The following is a 16,192-nucleotide window of genomic DNA, read 5'->3' on the forward strand; positions in this document are numbered from 1 at the left end:
CATATGGGGTGGTATTGTGTTTCATGCATGTCTGTGTGTGTGAGTGGTGGCATGTCACATATAAAGACAGAACATCTAACAGCTTGTCAAGCAACGACGGAGTGACTGAGCACACGCAGCGACCCCCACCCACCCCAACCAATCACATTAAGTGACGTTATGAGGATTTACATTTTATCAGTGACGTCCCCAAAGGTTGTCAGAACCTACCAACATCAACCAATGCTGGGATCCATCATCCATATTAATCTAACCTGTGTGTGCCATTATATAGATTAGAGAATAAGAGTCAGTCACGCAGTATAGGGACTCCATTCAGTGTCTAACACTATTTCCAGTTCAGCCCAATAGAGGTCATTTGAGAGAGTAATCTCTGTATATTACTCACCAGCATATATACAGTACATACTCTACACAGTGTATATTATAGGCATCAGAAAAAATATTCACTCCTCCTTAATCTGGATACTGAAGGAAGTTAACTACTGAAGGGATAGAAAAAAATAAATACTACATTTAAACACATTTTGCCTCACCTTCATCCAGCTATCTGGAGACAGGAGGGTTGCATTTCTAATCTGCTGACAACCAGTAATTAACTGTAAGTAACAATGTCAGGAATATTTATGTTTATTTGAATGTGACTTATCTGTTTGACTTAAGTTTGACTTATCTGACTGTTTTAATTCGCTTAATGCGCCTTATGGTCCAAAAAAATACAGTGATAAACTCCAAAAACAACTGATTGTACGTTTAAGGCTTTTTGGATACGTCAGCAAACGTTAACACTGAGTGTATTTTTTCATTTGTGCAAACATCATATATAAAAAAAAAAATGCTGTCAATAAAACTAGCCAATACTTATTTGATCCGGATATAAAATTCTCTATATGGCCATTAACTTACAGTGAAAGCATTTCTGTGCAAGCTCACCTATTCTCTCTCTCTGTGTGTGAGTGCACATACATACACAAATGCACAGTCATTCACTTTACTGTCCAATTTCATTATGGTATTATACTATCCCTGCAAACACACACACTAATATAACTAATCTCCGTACATTATTTGTGAGTTGATCCATCAAGCTGTATTGTTTTCCTAAACATTACTCCAAGTCAATTTTATGAGTACAACTGTGCCACACAATGCAACAAGACACTAATGATGATTAAAGTCAGTAAAGGACTTGTATCACAAAGTAGCCCTATAGCATCTACAGACACAGCAAACAAATTATCTAAATGGCAGAGCTTCAGCTTGATACCCCATTTACTGAACACTAAAATCATCTTTGTGACAGCTGGTAGAGAAACAAACAAAATATGAGACACGGGAAAAAGGTAGACAGTCATTATTCTAATGAAAGCCACTAATACTGGCCACAGTGCTGTTGTTTTGGTCGTCCTTTACACAGATGTGTAGTTAATGTAATGTTTTTGTAAGGTTTTATGGTAAAACTGACATTTTCTAAGGTTTAACAAAAATGAGTAATGAGTACTGGGACGCCACGTTTTAAACACTAAATACATAAATACACACATATTCTGACTCACACACCTTATTACACTTTGGTCACAGGTAACTGGTCCAGTCATCCAGTTTATGATACATTAGCAGACAATCCAGAGGCTTAAAACTCGTTGAGAGTTTTTTTTTTCTAAAACCGCATTATGAGATCACTAGCATAAGCTTTTTAAATTTGTTCTCAATTTTAATCTACTTTTCTAGCATGCCTTATGTGAAGCAACTCGCAAGAACAAACAGAAATTGATCTAAGTGAGGTTCACAAACTGTCCATTTCACTTTCGCTTGTTAACAGATCGAGAAAGGTCGAAGTTACATGGTTACTATAAAAATGTGCCATCCAGTCTTGGAAATTTAATGACTGGGTTAACTGAGCTTGTGCAGTACAAGGATGCTAGTGAACCAGTGTTGGCCACACCCTGTCTACTACTGATATCAAGACCTTTTCACTGCATCTTTCAGCCAGATGCTTCGTGTAACAACTGAGTAGCGTAGACTATTGAACAGCTGTATATCATTTTAAAGTGTTGAGGCTTCTCCCAGATATTGCGAGTGGTTTATCTCATAAAGATTTTACAAGGCTCCACATGGCTGCTGGAAGATAACAGAGTCTTTCCAGATGATCCCAAAATCTAGGAACAAATCTGAAAACTGTGGTGGAGGTTTAAGGGAGTTGGATAAGTTGGGGGAAAAAGTCATATATTGCATGCCCTTCTTGCCTTCATAAGGCAGTTCGATAGAGATGACAACAACTGGGCAAAGAAAAAGGTCTCATCAGAAATTTCTGGGATGTCTTTTCTACATTTTTCTTTAATATACAAAGAATGGGATCTGCTAGCATATTCCCAATAGAGCTGCCAGAACATAAAAGCTCAGAAGAAACCAGCACATGAGTACAAATAAAGTGAGCAGTAAAGAATCATACAGGAATTTCCAGTAGAACCAGTCAACAAGTTCACCATCAAGAAAACTACACTCTGTCCCTTGAGAGTTCTTCGTCCTCTCCTCTCCACTTCCTGTTGGTTTGACCTCAGCTGTTTCCCATGACCACATTTCTCTGGGGCGCTGTCACAGCATGCATTTTTATTATAGCATATAAATAGACTCCCTTGCTGTATGATCTAAAGAGGCCAGGCTATTTGATAGATACTTACCGAATACCACAGCAGCTATGGCAAACAACAAATTCAAAGGCCAGAGAAGCCAAGACAGCATTAGAGGACAATTTCCCTTCCCCCCCCAGCCACTGTCTAAAGCCTGTATTGGCTGCCTTTTATGGTCCAAGGGCATCCATTTTGCCAATCACATTAGACTGACACAATCCAACCAATTGAATTAAGCTGCAAAAATAACATCAGCATCACCACCAAGGCAATTCCAGCTCCTGTTACTCAGCATCGCAGCAAAGTGTTTGATTATTTTAAATGAAGGGCACTGTGCAGAGAGAAGATGTTTTCCCCTCACATAGAACAAAAGGCCAACATTCCAGGTGGCAGGTAAGGTTTCTTCACGTTTGTCTGCTGAAATGCATCCACCAATTTCAGCTCACTTTGCACATTTTTCAAATGTCATACTCTTTATGCTACTGTGCTATTAGCTGGAAAAATGCAAAAACAACTGGGGGAATTTTAGTTTTTTTTAAAAAGGGTGGGGCCACTTATAGAAGCAATACATAGCAAGAGACATAATCATAATAATGAGGTATTAAAACAAACTTTTGCTATTATAAAAAGGAAAAGAAAACCTTATTTTTCATATTGTTTCTATATGGTGTGCTATTTGTAAAACACCTACCCTTAGTTATGGTAATGCGTTACTGGAAGACAAACAGTTGGACCCAGGCAGCTCCCATCTTTCAGTATTTATTGTAAACTCAAACATGCAGTCATTTGCAACTGGAAATTATCACAGATGGCAGATCCAGCCATCTAACAGAACTGATTCCCCCATTTCAAATTACACACCACGCATGCATCTTTTCATTACTGATCTCAGCTGCTTGCCAGCATTGCTTTGCATCACTGCAGCTCAATGCAGGGTACATTTGCAATACTTGGGCTTTGCAGGGCTTACCTGGCATAAATGTCTGCAGCACATCAAAAACCAAGTAGAAAAACCATACATCTATAATGTGAGCACCATAAACACCAATTTACTCGCTTTGAATGTGTTCACTGAAACTTGAACTGTGCACTGAAATGCAGTCAACATTATAGTTAGTCAAAAAACTCCCCGACCTCTTCAGAGGTGTGAAAATAAATATGTGAATGATGTGGAATATCATTTTCTCCCTGTGGTAGGAGAACAAGTCTGAAGCCGCCTTCAAAACATGTTTATCTGTAGGTTACAGTAACTATAGAAGCAGAAGAAATATAACAGATGAGGAGAAGTCAATGAGTTACCATAGTAGGACAAAATCAAAAAACCTTTCTTGTTGCTTGTTCTCCTCTTAGTCTGCAAAAATACTTTTGAGTCTCTCCCTTTTCACTTTATTTTCTTTTTGAAAAACTTCTTCTTTTCCATCTACTTCCCCTCTCTTCATTTTCTTTCATCATCTGTGTTTTCCTCATCCTCCTCACTTCATGTTTGTGCATCCTTTTCATTTTCAGCTGTCCTCCCTAAGAGAGTGATATTATACCCCTTATGTCAAACTGAGTGATCTATGACCCCCAATAAATTATTCATGAGCTCCGGAAGTAGGAAGTAATTAAGGAAGTAATAAAAACATGATATTCATAAAAATATGATATTCATAAAAATATGATATTCATAAAAAATATGAAATTTATAAAAATATGCTAGTTCATAGCTCATTGCTTTTTTCCCCCTAAAAACAACTAATTGATTATTTAGATACTTTCTTATATATTAAATAGCATTCTTTTATTTTTTAAGCCATTAAAAAGTTTTTACTTTTTTATGCTCAAAAAACGCCATCTGGTGGCGGGTCAGTGTGTGTGCGCGCGCCCGCGCGCGCCCGAGGCTGTGTGTCTGGGTGCGCGGGGGCGCGCCCGTGTCTCCGGACCGTGCTAGCAGAGTGAAGCTGACCCCCCACCCACTTGAAACGTAAAGGCAAATAGGCGGAGCGGTTAGTGCTACGTTTGTGCAGATTTGTGCAGGTAAAATTAGCGTTTGTGCTGCTACGGTTTCCGAGATATTAAACTTTATTTTATAGGTCATTCAAAGGTCACCATCCCCCCAGACTGCTCCAAAACGGGCCAAAATGGTCTACTTTTTTAGTGCTACGTTTGTGCTGATTTGTGCAGGTAAAATTAGCGTTTGTGCTGCTACAGTATCTGAGATATTAAAAGTTATATTTTTTGCTGATGACATCACCATCCCCCCAGACTGCTCCAAAACAAACCAAAATGGTCTACTTTTTTAGTGCTATGTTTGTGCAGATAAAATTAGCGTTTGTGCTGCTACGGTTTCCGAGATATTAAACTTTATTTTATAGGTCATTCAAAGGTCACCATCCCCCCAGACTGCTCCAAAACGGGCCAAAATGGTCTACTTTTTAGTGCTACGTTTGTGCTGGTTTGTGCAGGTAAAATTAGCGTTTGTGCTGCTTCTGTTTTAAAGATATTAATGAAAATGTAAAGGTCAACCAGCCCCCCCACATTACCCAAATCCAACAAAAGTGGTATCAAACGTTTGTGCTACGTTTGTGCTGGTTTGTGCTGCAAAGATTTTCGTTTGTGCTGCTATCATTTTAAAGATATTAATAACAATTTCTAGAGGTCATCAGAGGTCAACCAGCCCCCCCACATTAATTAAATCAAACAAAATGGGTGTCAATCAACTGTGCTACGTTTGTGCTGGTTTGTGCTGCTAAAATTTTCGTTTGTGCTGCTTCTGTTTTAAAGATATTAATGAAAATGTAAAGGTCAAAAGGTCAACCAGCCCCCCCACATTACCCAAATCCAACAAAAGTGGTATCAAACGTTTGTGCTACGTTTGTGCTGGTTTGTGCTGCAGAAATCCCACAGTGCCAGACGTGTTCCGCTGCTGAAGCCAGTGCATGTCCAGGCCCGTCTGAAGTTTGCCAGAGAGCACATGGATGATACAGCAGAGGATTGGGAGAATGTCATGTGGTCAGATGAAACCAAAGTATATCTTTTTGGTATAAACTCAACTCGTCGTGTTTGGAGGAAGAAGAATACTGAGTTGCATCCCAAGACCACCATACCTACTGTGAAGCATGGGGGTGGAAACATCATGCTATGGGGCTGTTTTTCTGCCAAGGGGACAGGACGACTGATCCGTGTTAAGGACAGAATGAATGGGGCCATGTATCGTGAGATTTTGAGCCAAAACCTCCTTCCATCAGTGAGAACTTTGAAGATGAAACGAGGCTGGGTCTTCCAACATGACAATGATCCAAAACACACCGCCCGGGCAACAAAGGAGTGGCTCCGTAAGAAGCATTTGAAAGTCCTGGAGTGGCCTAGCCAGTCTCCAGACCTCAACCCCATAGAAAATCTGTGGCGCGAGTTGAAAGTCCGTGTTGCTCGGCGACAGCCCCAAAACATCACTGCTCTCGAGAAGATCTGCATGGAGGAATGGGCCAAAATACCAGCTACTGTGTGTGCAAACCTGGTAAAGACCTATAGTAAACGTTTGACCGCTGTTATTGCCAACAAAGGTTATGTTACAAAGTATTGAGTTGTATTTTTGTTATTGACCAAATACTTATTTTCCACCCTGATTTACGAATAAATTCTTTACAAATCCTACCATGTGGATTCATGGATTTTTTTTTTCACATTCTGTCTCTCACAGTTGAAGTGTACCTCTGGTGCAAATTACTGACCTCTGTCATCATTTTAGGTGGGGGAACTTGCACAATCGGTGGCTGACTAAATACTTTTTTGCCCCACTGTAAGAACTAGTCCACTTCCCATATTTTGAACCTGTCTGTTGCATGGTACTTTGTTATTCCTTTGCATCCTACTGATGTTTAACTGAATAAAAATTGTTTGGGAGTCTGGAAGCATCTTGTACTTTTATATATCCTTTGAGCATAATTGACTCAGGAATGGCTCTTCCTGCTTGGTAATGCTAGTCTTAGCAAGTCTGATGTGAATTGAAGAACCTGCAACTAAGCATCAGTAAAGTGGGGAGTTGGTGCTGGATTTCACAACTTTTATTGAAGTTGCTTTTTTTTTCTTCATTTAAAATAAAATAAAATAAAAAAGACACAATAGTTACTTATACAGCGGAATTGCAGCTTTCAACCAGAAAAACCTGTTTTATGAGTTTGCAGTGACCAGTGCCATATTCTGAAGTATGCTTTTGTAGTCTGCACTACATCAGTTTTGTTTTCATTTGTTTTCCAAAAACTGGAAATGAGTCTTGAACTTGAGAAAAAGTTAAAATTCCTGTCAACATCCACAAACATATGTGAAAAGTAGAAAATTAGAAGGTGATGCATTTGTACTGTACGCAGCATTTCACTCAGTGTTGCTGTGATTTGCTTTTTCATTGCACTGCTGGCAAATTTTCAATAAATCAATTCTGGCAACCATCCGACTTTCCTGCTGTCTAACAAAAATGCTTGTTAATGTCATTAACAATAATATTTAACACTAAATTACACAGAAATACGTTTTTGCACATTTTGCGGCATGTGTAAATAAATGACATTATTAGGAGCTAGGCTACTTCCAGGCTATTTTTTTAAAAAAGGACACATAAACCTTTGTAAACATAAGAACCATATGACACAGCTATAGCCGAACATTTTTTCCAGTTTCTACATCAACAGCTAGTTAAATTAAAAGTGTTTTCAAATGTAAAATGAAATCAAATAAAATGAACCAACATTTTTTTGGCTTTTTCAAAAAAAACTTTATTACATTAGGTATTTTTTACAATATAACAATCTTCCGGGCATCTTCCTCTTATAGTTTAGGTGGTCCAGCAAGTTTCCATCCCTCCATCTTGCCCACTTTTGTAAAGAAAGCCAGTGTTCCAAGACCCAGGCACGCAGATGTACCAGTTATAGCACTGTGAGCTGGAGACACACACACAGACACAGCACACAGTATGATTTTAATTAGGCAAACCAAATGCTACTGTAGAACTGCAGAGACATTTTCTCTGTTACTGAACAGAATCTAACAGTATGTATGATCTTGTTTTCCCCTGAAGGAAATCAGTTGTCCAACATGCACAAACATTTGACCACACAGCACATTATTAATGTCTTTGAAAAGCAGCTTAGAGATGGTGGTGACTCAAAGTGGAGCCAATGAGCATCGTGAAGGGAATCAATAAGAGATATTGATATTAGAATCAGAATCGCTGAATTCTTATCAGTTCCCATCCCCACTGTGACTTTAAATGAAAAATGTTCAGAACAGATTTAATTAGCCATAACAAGCCGTCTACCATCATCACCTGTTAGTGATGATAAGAGTCACTGCAATTCCTAAACTTCTCATTAAGCAGCATTTCCTCAAGCAGCAGAGCGGAGTTTACACAAAGAACTGGGACTTACTCTAAGATTTAAAGAAAGTATACAGAAAACATATCTTTAAATTCTTGTGAATTTTATATTTATATATTCTTCATACTGGCCAATAAGGGGTTTTTCTTTTGGCCACAATCCATTGTGCTATAAGAAATAGTGCAGAAGGTCCACAGCTGTGATTCTCAGCAATAAGTAACACAAAAAAAAGGGACTGTTTGAAACTTATGCAGACGTAGTAAGTATGATCAAGTAAAATGTCATTTAGAATTACACTCCAGTGCAGTCCAAGTTCATTTTAGTTATACAGCTGATTATTATTGTGGCACATTAGCACAAATATGCTCTAAAGAGTGTAGTGTGTTAATTGCACATCACACTTTTTATTTAAAAAGGACTAACTTTTGTTGTGTTCCTGAAAAAAATAAATAACATTTTGAATTCTTGTCTAGTCACATCTGTCAGGACTGATACTTACTTCGTGCTCCCAAAAAAATCCCCGAGGCACAGCCGCCGATAAAATAATTCAGCGGGTCGTCTGGAGCTTCACGGGCCTGAGCACTGAGACATGTTGTCATTCCAAAGATGGCTCCCATGGCAGCTGAAAACAGGAAGACAATTTCCCTCATTATTTCAGTCATCCAAAAAAAAGAAAAAAAAATTATGGGATCCAAAGATCAGCAGCTAAAACAGCTAAACCCACTACAGGACTGAACATAGAAAATATATCCTTGTTGTGTACTGCAAACTAGAGCAGGCGATATGACCAAAAATATTTATCACGATATACATTTGAAAATTTGCGATAACGATACAATTGACGATATAATTGACACTAGACAAAATACTTTACAACTCCACAACTTTATTAGTGCAAAAAAAATCAATGTATTTTCACTTAAACAAGCAGCTGCTTTTTTATGTGCATTAAAGTTATATAAAAAAAAAAAATCTAACAGTGCAAATGCAAATCCTTGCTGACAGTTTAACCAAAAGGCATTTCCAGTGGAAATTGGCCGACATATCCTCAGCATAACCATGTAGAATATCCACAAAATATAAAAAGAAGTCTCTCACACTCACACACACACACACACACACACACACACACGGTAATATTATGTTGAAGCACAGTACGTATCACTCCGCGAGGCTCCTGCCTACGGTAGCCGTAATGCTCCGACAATCCATCAAGCGGTGCGGCTTTGTAGCTTAGCAAAGTTGTACAAAAACATTTCAGATTTTCGAGCGTCGTGTATGACAAAATCGTTTCGAGGTCAGTAAACACAACCAGAATTCATACATAAGGCACACGGGATTATAAGGGGCACTGTCGATTGTCAGAAAAAGCAAAGGATTGATTTTAAGTGTGCCGTATTTACCAAAAAACACGGTAATAACGACGGCCCGCTAGCATGCTCTACCAAAAATAGTGCTTTGTTGTGTATCTGACGGACGAAAGCCAAACCAGTTCCACACCACTGAAGTTGCAGCTTTTTCACAAACCAATTCTGGTTCATCCGTTCCATTCAACGATCCGCTTTCGCCCTTCTCATACACCGTGGTTTTTCCACGATGTGCGTATGAAAACAAAGGCACAACGCATGTGCGTTCTACCCATATTCTATCGCGATATTTAATTTTCTTATCGTTGCCCAAAATTACACCGGTATTACCGTGAACGGTATGATATGGCCCAGCCCTACTGCAAACCTGAGATTGAATTTTTGACCATTCCTCCAGAAGCGCATTTGTAAGGTCAGACAAGACCTGGCTCGCAGTTTCTGCTCTAACTCATCCCACAGCTTGTCAGGTTGAGTTGAGGACTTTGTCCAGGCCAGTTAAGTGCTTCCATGCTAAAGTCGCTCATCCGTGTATTTATAAAACTTTGCTTTGCGCACTGGTGCACAACTGGAACAGGAAGGGGCCATCCCCAAACTATTCCTACAAAGTTAGGAGCATGAAAACGCCCAAAATTCTTGTATGTTGAAGCATTAAGAGTTCCTTTCACTGGAACTAAGGCGCTAAGCCGAGCTCTAATGACTGAATGAATGAATCTAATGATTATTCTATCAGTTAACTGGATAAGAAACACCGGTGTTATTAAGAGCATTAATGAATATTCAGCTCCATGTTAAACTATGAGACCATCATCATCACTGCTGCTGCTGCTGTTTAACAGTCTTTTTGCTGAAACTCTGGGGTGTGTGTATGCGCTCAATGTCAAACTTTTTGATATTTATATGCTGTTCCTAAATACGTTTGTATGCAGGTCTGTTTTCAGTCGAAAATGTGGGTCAAACAGTCGCGTTTAACACGTCGGCACGCTACAGAGCCGTGTATTAAATGAAGCATCGAAGCAAAGAATTTGTCTTATGGATGTTTTTATAATTGAATTACTCGAATTAGTCAATGAATCATTGCAGCCCTAATACCACCAACCATTGACTGTCGACTATTTATCAGTGACCGGCATCCTATCACGGTACCACGCTGGAATTCACCGAGCTCCTGAGTGTGACCCATTCTTTCAAAAATGTTTGCAGAAGCACTCGGGATGCCAGAGTGATGGATGTTACACACCGTTGGCCATGGAAGTTATTGAAACACCTGAATTCAACTATTTGGGCGGGTGAATACTTTGGGCAATATAGTGCATTTTTACTTTGGCCATAACTTTTATGATTTACAAACCTATAAGAAAATGAATGAATGAATGAATGAATGACCTTTTAAGGCTGTGTTTTCAGATGGCATTTCTGCACTAGAAAAATAATTTACTGTTGTAAATTCAATTAGTTAGTCAAAGAAGTGACGATATTGAGTGCAGTGATGTTCAAGGAATTAAAAAACAAAACCACAAAAGTTGTGTTCGGAGGGTTTTTTGCACTTAGAATTTTATTGCCATCAGGGCAGCGCGTCACACTAGGGCTGCATGATTAATCGTTAGAAAATCGCGATCTCGATTCATGCTTATGTGCGATCTCATTTCCTAATGACAACGATTTAAAAAAAAAAAAAAAAAATCCGGGACGTAATCTGCATGAAAACAAGCGCTCACTCTTCCTGCTCAACAAATGACAAGGGCGGAGCCTTATACCAGTGATACAGAAGCTGTGCCGTGTGATGCTAAAATTAGCAGGGGAAAAACAACGGAGAGCACGTCAGGGATGACGAGAAAGTGACAGGAGAAAATCCGTCCCGGTCAACCACCCAAACATCAATAACGGGAACCTTATACAGCGCTTCCCTATACCCGTCGAACTCCCGCAGGCACAAAGAAATTACGGAGGCTATCACTTATCACCTGACCAAAGATATGGCTCCCATCAAGACTGTGCAAAACGAGGGATTTTGGAAAATGATCAACACCCTAGACAAACGCTACACAGTGCTGTCCCGCAACTATTTTTCTATTGTTGCACTACCTGCTCTTAGAGCTGGGCGATAGAACGATAACGATATGTATCGCGATATAACTTTTACTCGATAGAGAAATTAAGCTATCGCGATAGACTTCGCCGCTCTTGTCCTCTTTAAAAAAAAAAAAAAAAGGTCAGCCGATCCAAATTAAGTAGCGCAGAGCCGAACCAATCACAGCCGCAGCGTCACGTCGCGTGACTTGTTACGTACAGCACAAGTGCCAAGCCGCACGTGTGTTTGTTTGGGAAGCAGCCAGCGGGTAATGGAGCCAGCGCATAATGGAGGAAATGAGTGTGCCGACTAGAAAAATCAACCGAGCGTGACCGAAGAGAAAACAGATGATGGTTCCAATGCCGGAGAGATTGTCGAACGGAAGAGCCAAAGAAGGTCCGTAGTGTGAAGGTATTTCGGCTATTTCAAGTCTGACAAAAAACAGAGTAGCCACTGTAAATTGTGCCGAAAGCAAGTGTGGAAATACAATAAACTGGTGCATGCGTCACACTGTGCGCCACGTTATTGTTTCGGTGAAATGAATTTCTACAATACTGTTAATTCTACTCTCTGCAGTGTTTAAATGCTTACATATACACACAGTTACTGTCCGTCCACACATACGACTCGGTTCTGCTTCTATGCCCCAGCTTTGTTTACTTTTTCCCACCGAGGCTTCTAGACTTCTGATTGGCCAACATTTCTGCACGGTTAGGAATCTAGCGCCACCTGCTGCTTTGGCATGTTCATAGCAGCGTTTTCCTTCATTTCTGCCTTTATGTGTGGACGGGATTATTTTTTAAAACGAAAACGGAAAATCTCCGTTTTCAAAAATACCCGTGTACGTGTGGACGTAGCCTCAGTCTCTGACTGGAAGCGCTAATTCGTCATTCGGCTTTTGTCAGACTAAAGTAACTGTTAAAACTGTTTGAAAAGTTAAGCTATACAACAAGGAGAGATTGAGAATTTCCTTTTAGTTCTCAGTTTATTTGATATTGACAAAAGTTAGTCAATCTTGTCTGTTCTTCTGTAAAACAAACTAAGATTTATTTTTAGAATTAATATTTTGTTTCTAAGTGGAATTGACAATTTAGTCTGTTTCGTTTGTTCTATTTTGAAACTTAAACGCTTTAGCGGCTGCCTTTTGTGTAGTTTGCAATATTTGCCTTTATTTATCTGAAAAAGTCTCATGTTCCTTAAGTACATCTACCCTATTGAACTTATTATGGGAAATAAATATTTAAAAACAAGCTGCTGATTATTTCACATTTCACTTGTGAGCAACGGCACATTTAAATCTTACAAATATAGTTATTTGGCTTATATCGTGATAGATATCGTTATCGCCTGAAATGAAAAAAACATATCGTGATATGAAAAAATCTCACATCGCCCAGCTCTACCTGCTCTATACATGCAGTGTCGAGCAACGGTGGAGACGGAATTTCAAGCAGTACAACATTTTGTGGCAACCACAAAACGTGAGACATTTGTTGTTTTTATGTTTATTTATTGTTTTTATGTTCAGTCTCAACTGTTATGAAGTTGATGTGCAGTTAATAAGTGCAATAAATATTTATACTGGAAAAGAAAATCGTGAGAGAATCGTGATCCCAATTCTAAGCCAAAAAAATCGTGATTCTCATTTTATGCAAAATCGTGCAGCCCTACTTCACACAATTATTTAAAGTATGGAATCATAGAAAATCACTGTGTATAGATAAAGAACCTTACTCAGTCGTTGTTGATGATAATGTTATCATCATCATCATAATTATTACTATTATCATTATCACTACCTGTGAATCATTACAAAAGTGACGGCAATTCCTAATCTTCCCAGTACTAAAGAAACTGGAAAAATCTCAGTGCTTCTGACCTTAAGGAGTGGAGTTTTCAGACATGCAGACAGATTTAACATAAACCACATACACTGAAGTTCTTGTGGAGTTTTGAATGACAATACATTTACCCATGGTAACTGTTGAGTTGGTAGCCCTCTGTAACGCTGCCACTGCAGAGTCAGGTTGGAACGCCACTATGTGATAAGCTGAACCAACCAGCCCTGAAACACACAAAACAAACAAATTAAGAAACTTTAGAAAAACAAAAAAAAAGTCAGTTTTGCTGTAGGGCTGACAATCACAATCACTTTAGACCAGCTGGTATGAAGGAGTTTTTAAATTGACAGCAACTTGTATTTATTTATAATCAGTTCATTCTGATCACTCCCAGTGAAAATATTCTGCTGCCGTCTTTTTCTTAGTGCTGCAGTCTCTAAACCATACATCATAGCAGGTCTCACTAAAGTCTTGTAAACCTTCCCTTTCACCTTTGTGAAATCCTTCTGTGACAAATGACCCCTGACACTCATCTTTCCACCCTGTTGTACTGCGTGTTTTGCTGTTATCCTCTCCGTTACTTTCACCATAGAGGACCTCTTAGAGATTGGACGTTCCTCTGGGTATTTTCCCCTGGTTTTCATCGACCCTGACGACCTAACTGAAATTCTGGTTGGAGGTGCAGCAGCACGCCACTGCCCAAGATGCAGACGTGGCCAGCGCACTGGTTCGCTCATCAAGCTGCGCCAAGGCTCCAGAGCGGTTGCTTCGCTCATGGCCGCAACCTCGTCTCGGTCCCTTGTATTTCTACCTGTTGTTAAATTGCAACAAATAAAATATCTTTATAAAACATGTTAAGTGGCTAAAAAAGATTTATTAGAATATAGAACACGGTCATTAAGATCAGAGGTCTCAAGGAATTAGCAGTATTATATTAGCAGAAGACGTTTGAACTGAAAAGGAAAGTGGATGACGAACGCCGACATCGGAAAGATGGACACTGCTGTATTTCTTTGTTGAGTTGGGTGTAGGTGATGTGCCTTTTAGGTAAGGAGAAACTTGCTATTCTGAAGGAATATAATCTCAAGCGTCATTATGCGACTAAACATGGAGAGCATTATGGAAAGAACAAGGGAGAGGAGAAAATGAGCCAAACAGCTACAAAGAGGACTACTATCCCAGCAAGAACTTTTCCACAAAGCCAGTAAGGACACTGATGCTGCCTTCAAAGCAGGTTATGTGATTAGTCAATTAATCGCTAAGGTAGGGAAGCCATTCAATGAAGAGGAAGAAAGAAAAAAAAAGTTTGTTCAACAACGTTGCTGTCGGCAAACAACGTGGCAGAGCGGAATAATACATTATCAAGTAATATCTATGAACAAAGGTCGAAGTTTCACTGCCACTCCGTGGCGCTTGATGAAAGTACTGACAATGCTCAGCAATTTTCATCAGAGGTGTTGATCATTAGTTTGAGGTGACAGAAGAAATGCTGAGTTTGTGTCCCATGTATGGCCCAACCAAAGCTAGAGATATGCGTCAGCAGCTGAGCAGTTTGGTGTGGCATGAAACAGACAGAGCACTGTCCAGCTTTTTGCAGACCCCTTCTCAGCTGATGAGCGTGTCCCCAGCATGCTGCAAAATGAACTTACTGACTTGCGGTGCAACAGTGAACTGAAAACTAAGTTCCGAGAGGCACAGGGAAAAGCAGACCAGACTGCAAAGTTTCTGAGAGTTCCCTTCATCCTTGCAAGAGCTGTCCAGAGTTTTCAGTCGTGTAATGCCCCTTTTTGGAACCGTGTGAGAAACTGGTCTTGACAGTGAACTTTAATAAAAGCAAGTACAGTTCAAGGCTTGTTACTACGCAAACACTCCAGAGGGCTTCCAATGAGATGACAGTGCCAGCAGTGGTCGCCAAGTCATTGAAGTTTGAGACCTGTGAGTAAGATGGTTGCGAAACAGGTCATTTCTATATTTTATATGTAGCCCCTTCGTAAGTCACGTCGTCAAAAGCCTATTTACCAATATAAGCAAAAATATTACAAACACAGAAACATCGGCAATCATTTTTTGGGAGATTACGACCTGGTTATTCCACAAAGCATGTGTGCGTCAACCTATTAGTTGAGCATGGCGCTATTGTCACGGTCGTTGGTTGTTCGTGTAGTCTAACAAAACAGTCACGTACAGACTTCATATTGACCGTGTCTGATTTTTGTATCGAGGAAACGCTATGGCGCCATGTTCATCTGTATTGTTTCATCGCCCATTACTATCTCAAGGTATTCTAGGTTGTAATTTAAAAATCTTACAGTACTGGTTTACGTGATTATCTGCTGAGCTGAAGCAAACGCACCGCTAACTAAATAATTCACTGAATGTTTGTATTTTAGGAAACCCAGGTCCATCCTTTAGCAAAAGCAAACCTAGCCGTATGTAGCTTGCTAGGCAATCTTAATCTGCAAGTTCAAAAGCGTTGACTAACCCACCACACAGATGACCTGCTTTCACGACCCTGCACAACATAACTTGCAAGTAATTATGTCACCAACGATAGTTACCTAAAGCCGTGCCAAGTTTCGTAGTAATCCATGTTTTTTCCACACAGTCTGTACCTTCCGGTAGGTCCCAGTACCCCATTTCGGACTTATCAAGGACACAAATCGAATTCTCGCGAGAATTGCTCGTGTGGTTTTTGGCGTCTGGCGAACCCACTGGTGCACTGTCGACACCTGCTGGAGAGTGAAGTAAGTACACTAGCACTAGCATATAACTAGATTGCAATGAATAGTTGTAATGTCTACGGAAGTATATTTTGCACTGAAATTATATAAAATAATCTTTAAAGAAATACACAGGATGCGCATATGAAATACGTGACTAATTTACTCAACGCTTCATATACTCTTCAGTATATCAGGTCGCTGTGTTTTAGATGCTC

The 16,192-nt window shown here is 39.6% G+C and overlaps 1 protein-coding gene across 1 annotated transcript; it reads right to left on the bottom strand.

Annotated features, from left to right (window-relative positions):
* Positions 1-6,658: 6,658 nt before the first annotated feature.
* ndufa11 (NADH:ubiquinone oxidoreductase subunit A11) lies at positions 6,659-15,970 on the bottom strand. The gene is made up of 4 exons (XM_004564963.4): positions 15,813-15,970; positions 13,386-13,478; positions 8,478-8,600; positions 6,659-7,543 (listed from the first exon to the last, which is right to left on the bottom strand). Exons 1-4 carry the CDS (start codon positions 15,889-15,891, stop codon positions 7,431-7,433), a joined length of 408 nt encoding a protein of 135 aa, XP_004565020.1. The 5' UTR covers positions 15,892-15,970; the 3' UTR covers positions 6,659-7,430.
* Between the last annotated feature and the right edge of the window lie 222 nt (positions 15,971-16,192).

Source organism: Maylandia zebra, linkage group LG17 (assembly GCF_041146795.1).
Source record: "Maylandia zebra isolate NMK-2024a linkage group LG17, Mzebra_GT3a, whole genome shotgun sequence".
Lineage (NCBI taxonomy): Eukaryota > Metazoa > Chordata > Actinopteri > Cichliformes > Cichlidae > Maylandia > Maylandia zebra.

Bases quoted from the DNA above. Each gene is read 5' to 3' on its own strand.
- ndufa11 (XM_004564963.4), bottom strand. From the start codon at position 15,891: ATGGGGTACTGGGACCTACCGGAAGGTACAGACTGTGTGGAAAAAACA. The intron at 13,479-15,812 runs GTAACTATCGTT...TGTGTGTTTCAG, and splicing joins GAAACTTGGCACGGCTTTAG to GGCTGGTTGGTTCAGCTTAT. The intron at 7,544-8,477 runs GTAAGTATCAGT...GTGTGTCTCCAG, and splicing joins GATTTTTTTGGGAGCACGAA to CTCACAGTGCTATAACTGGT.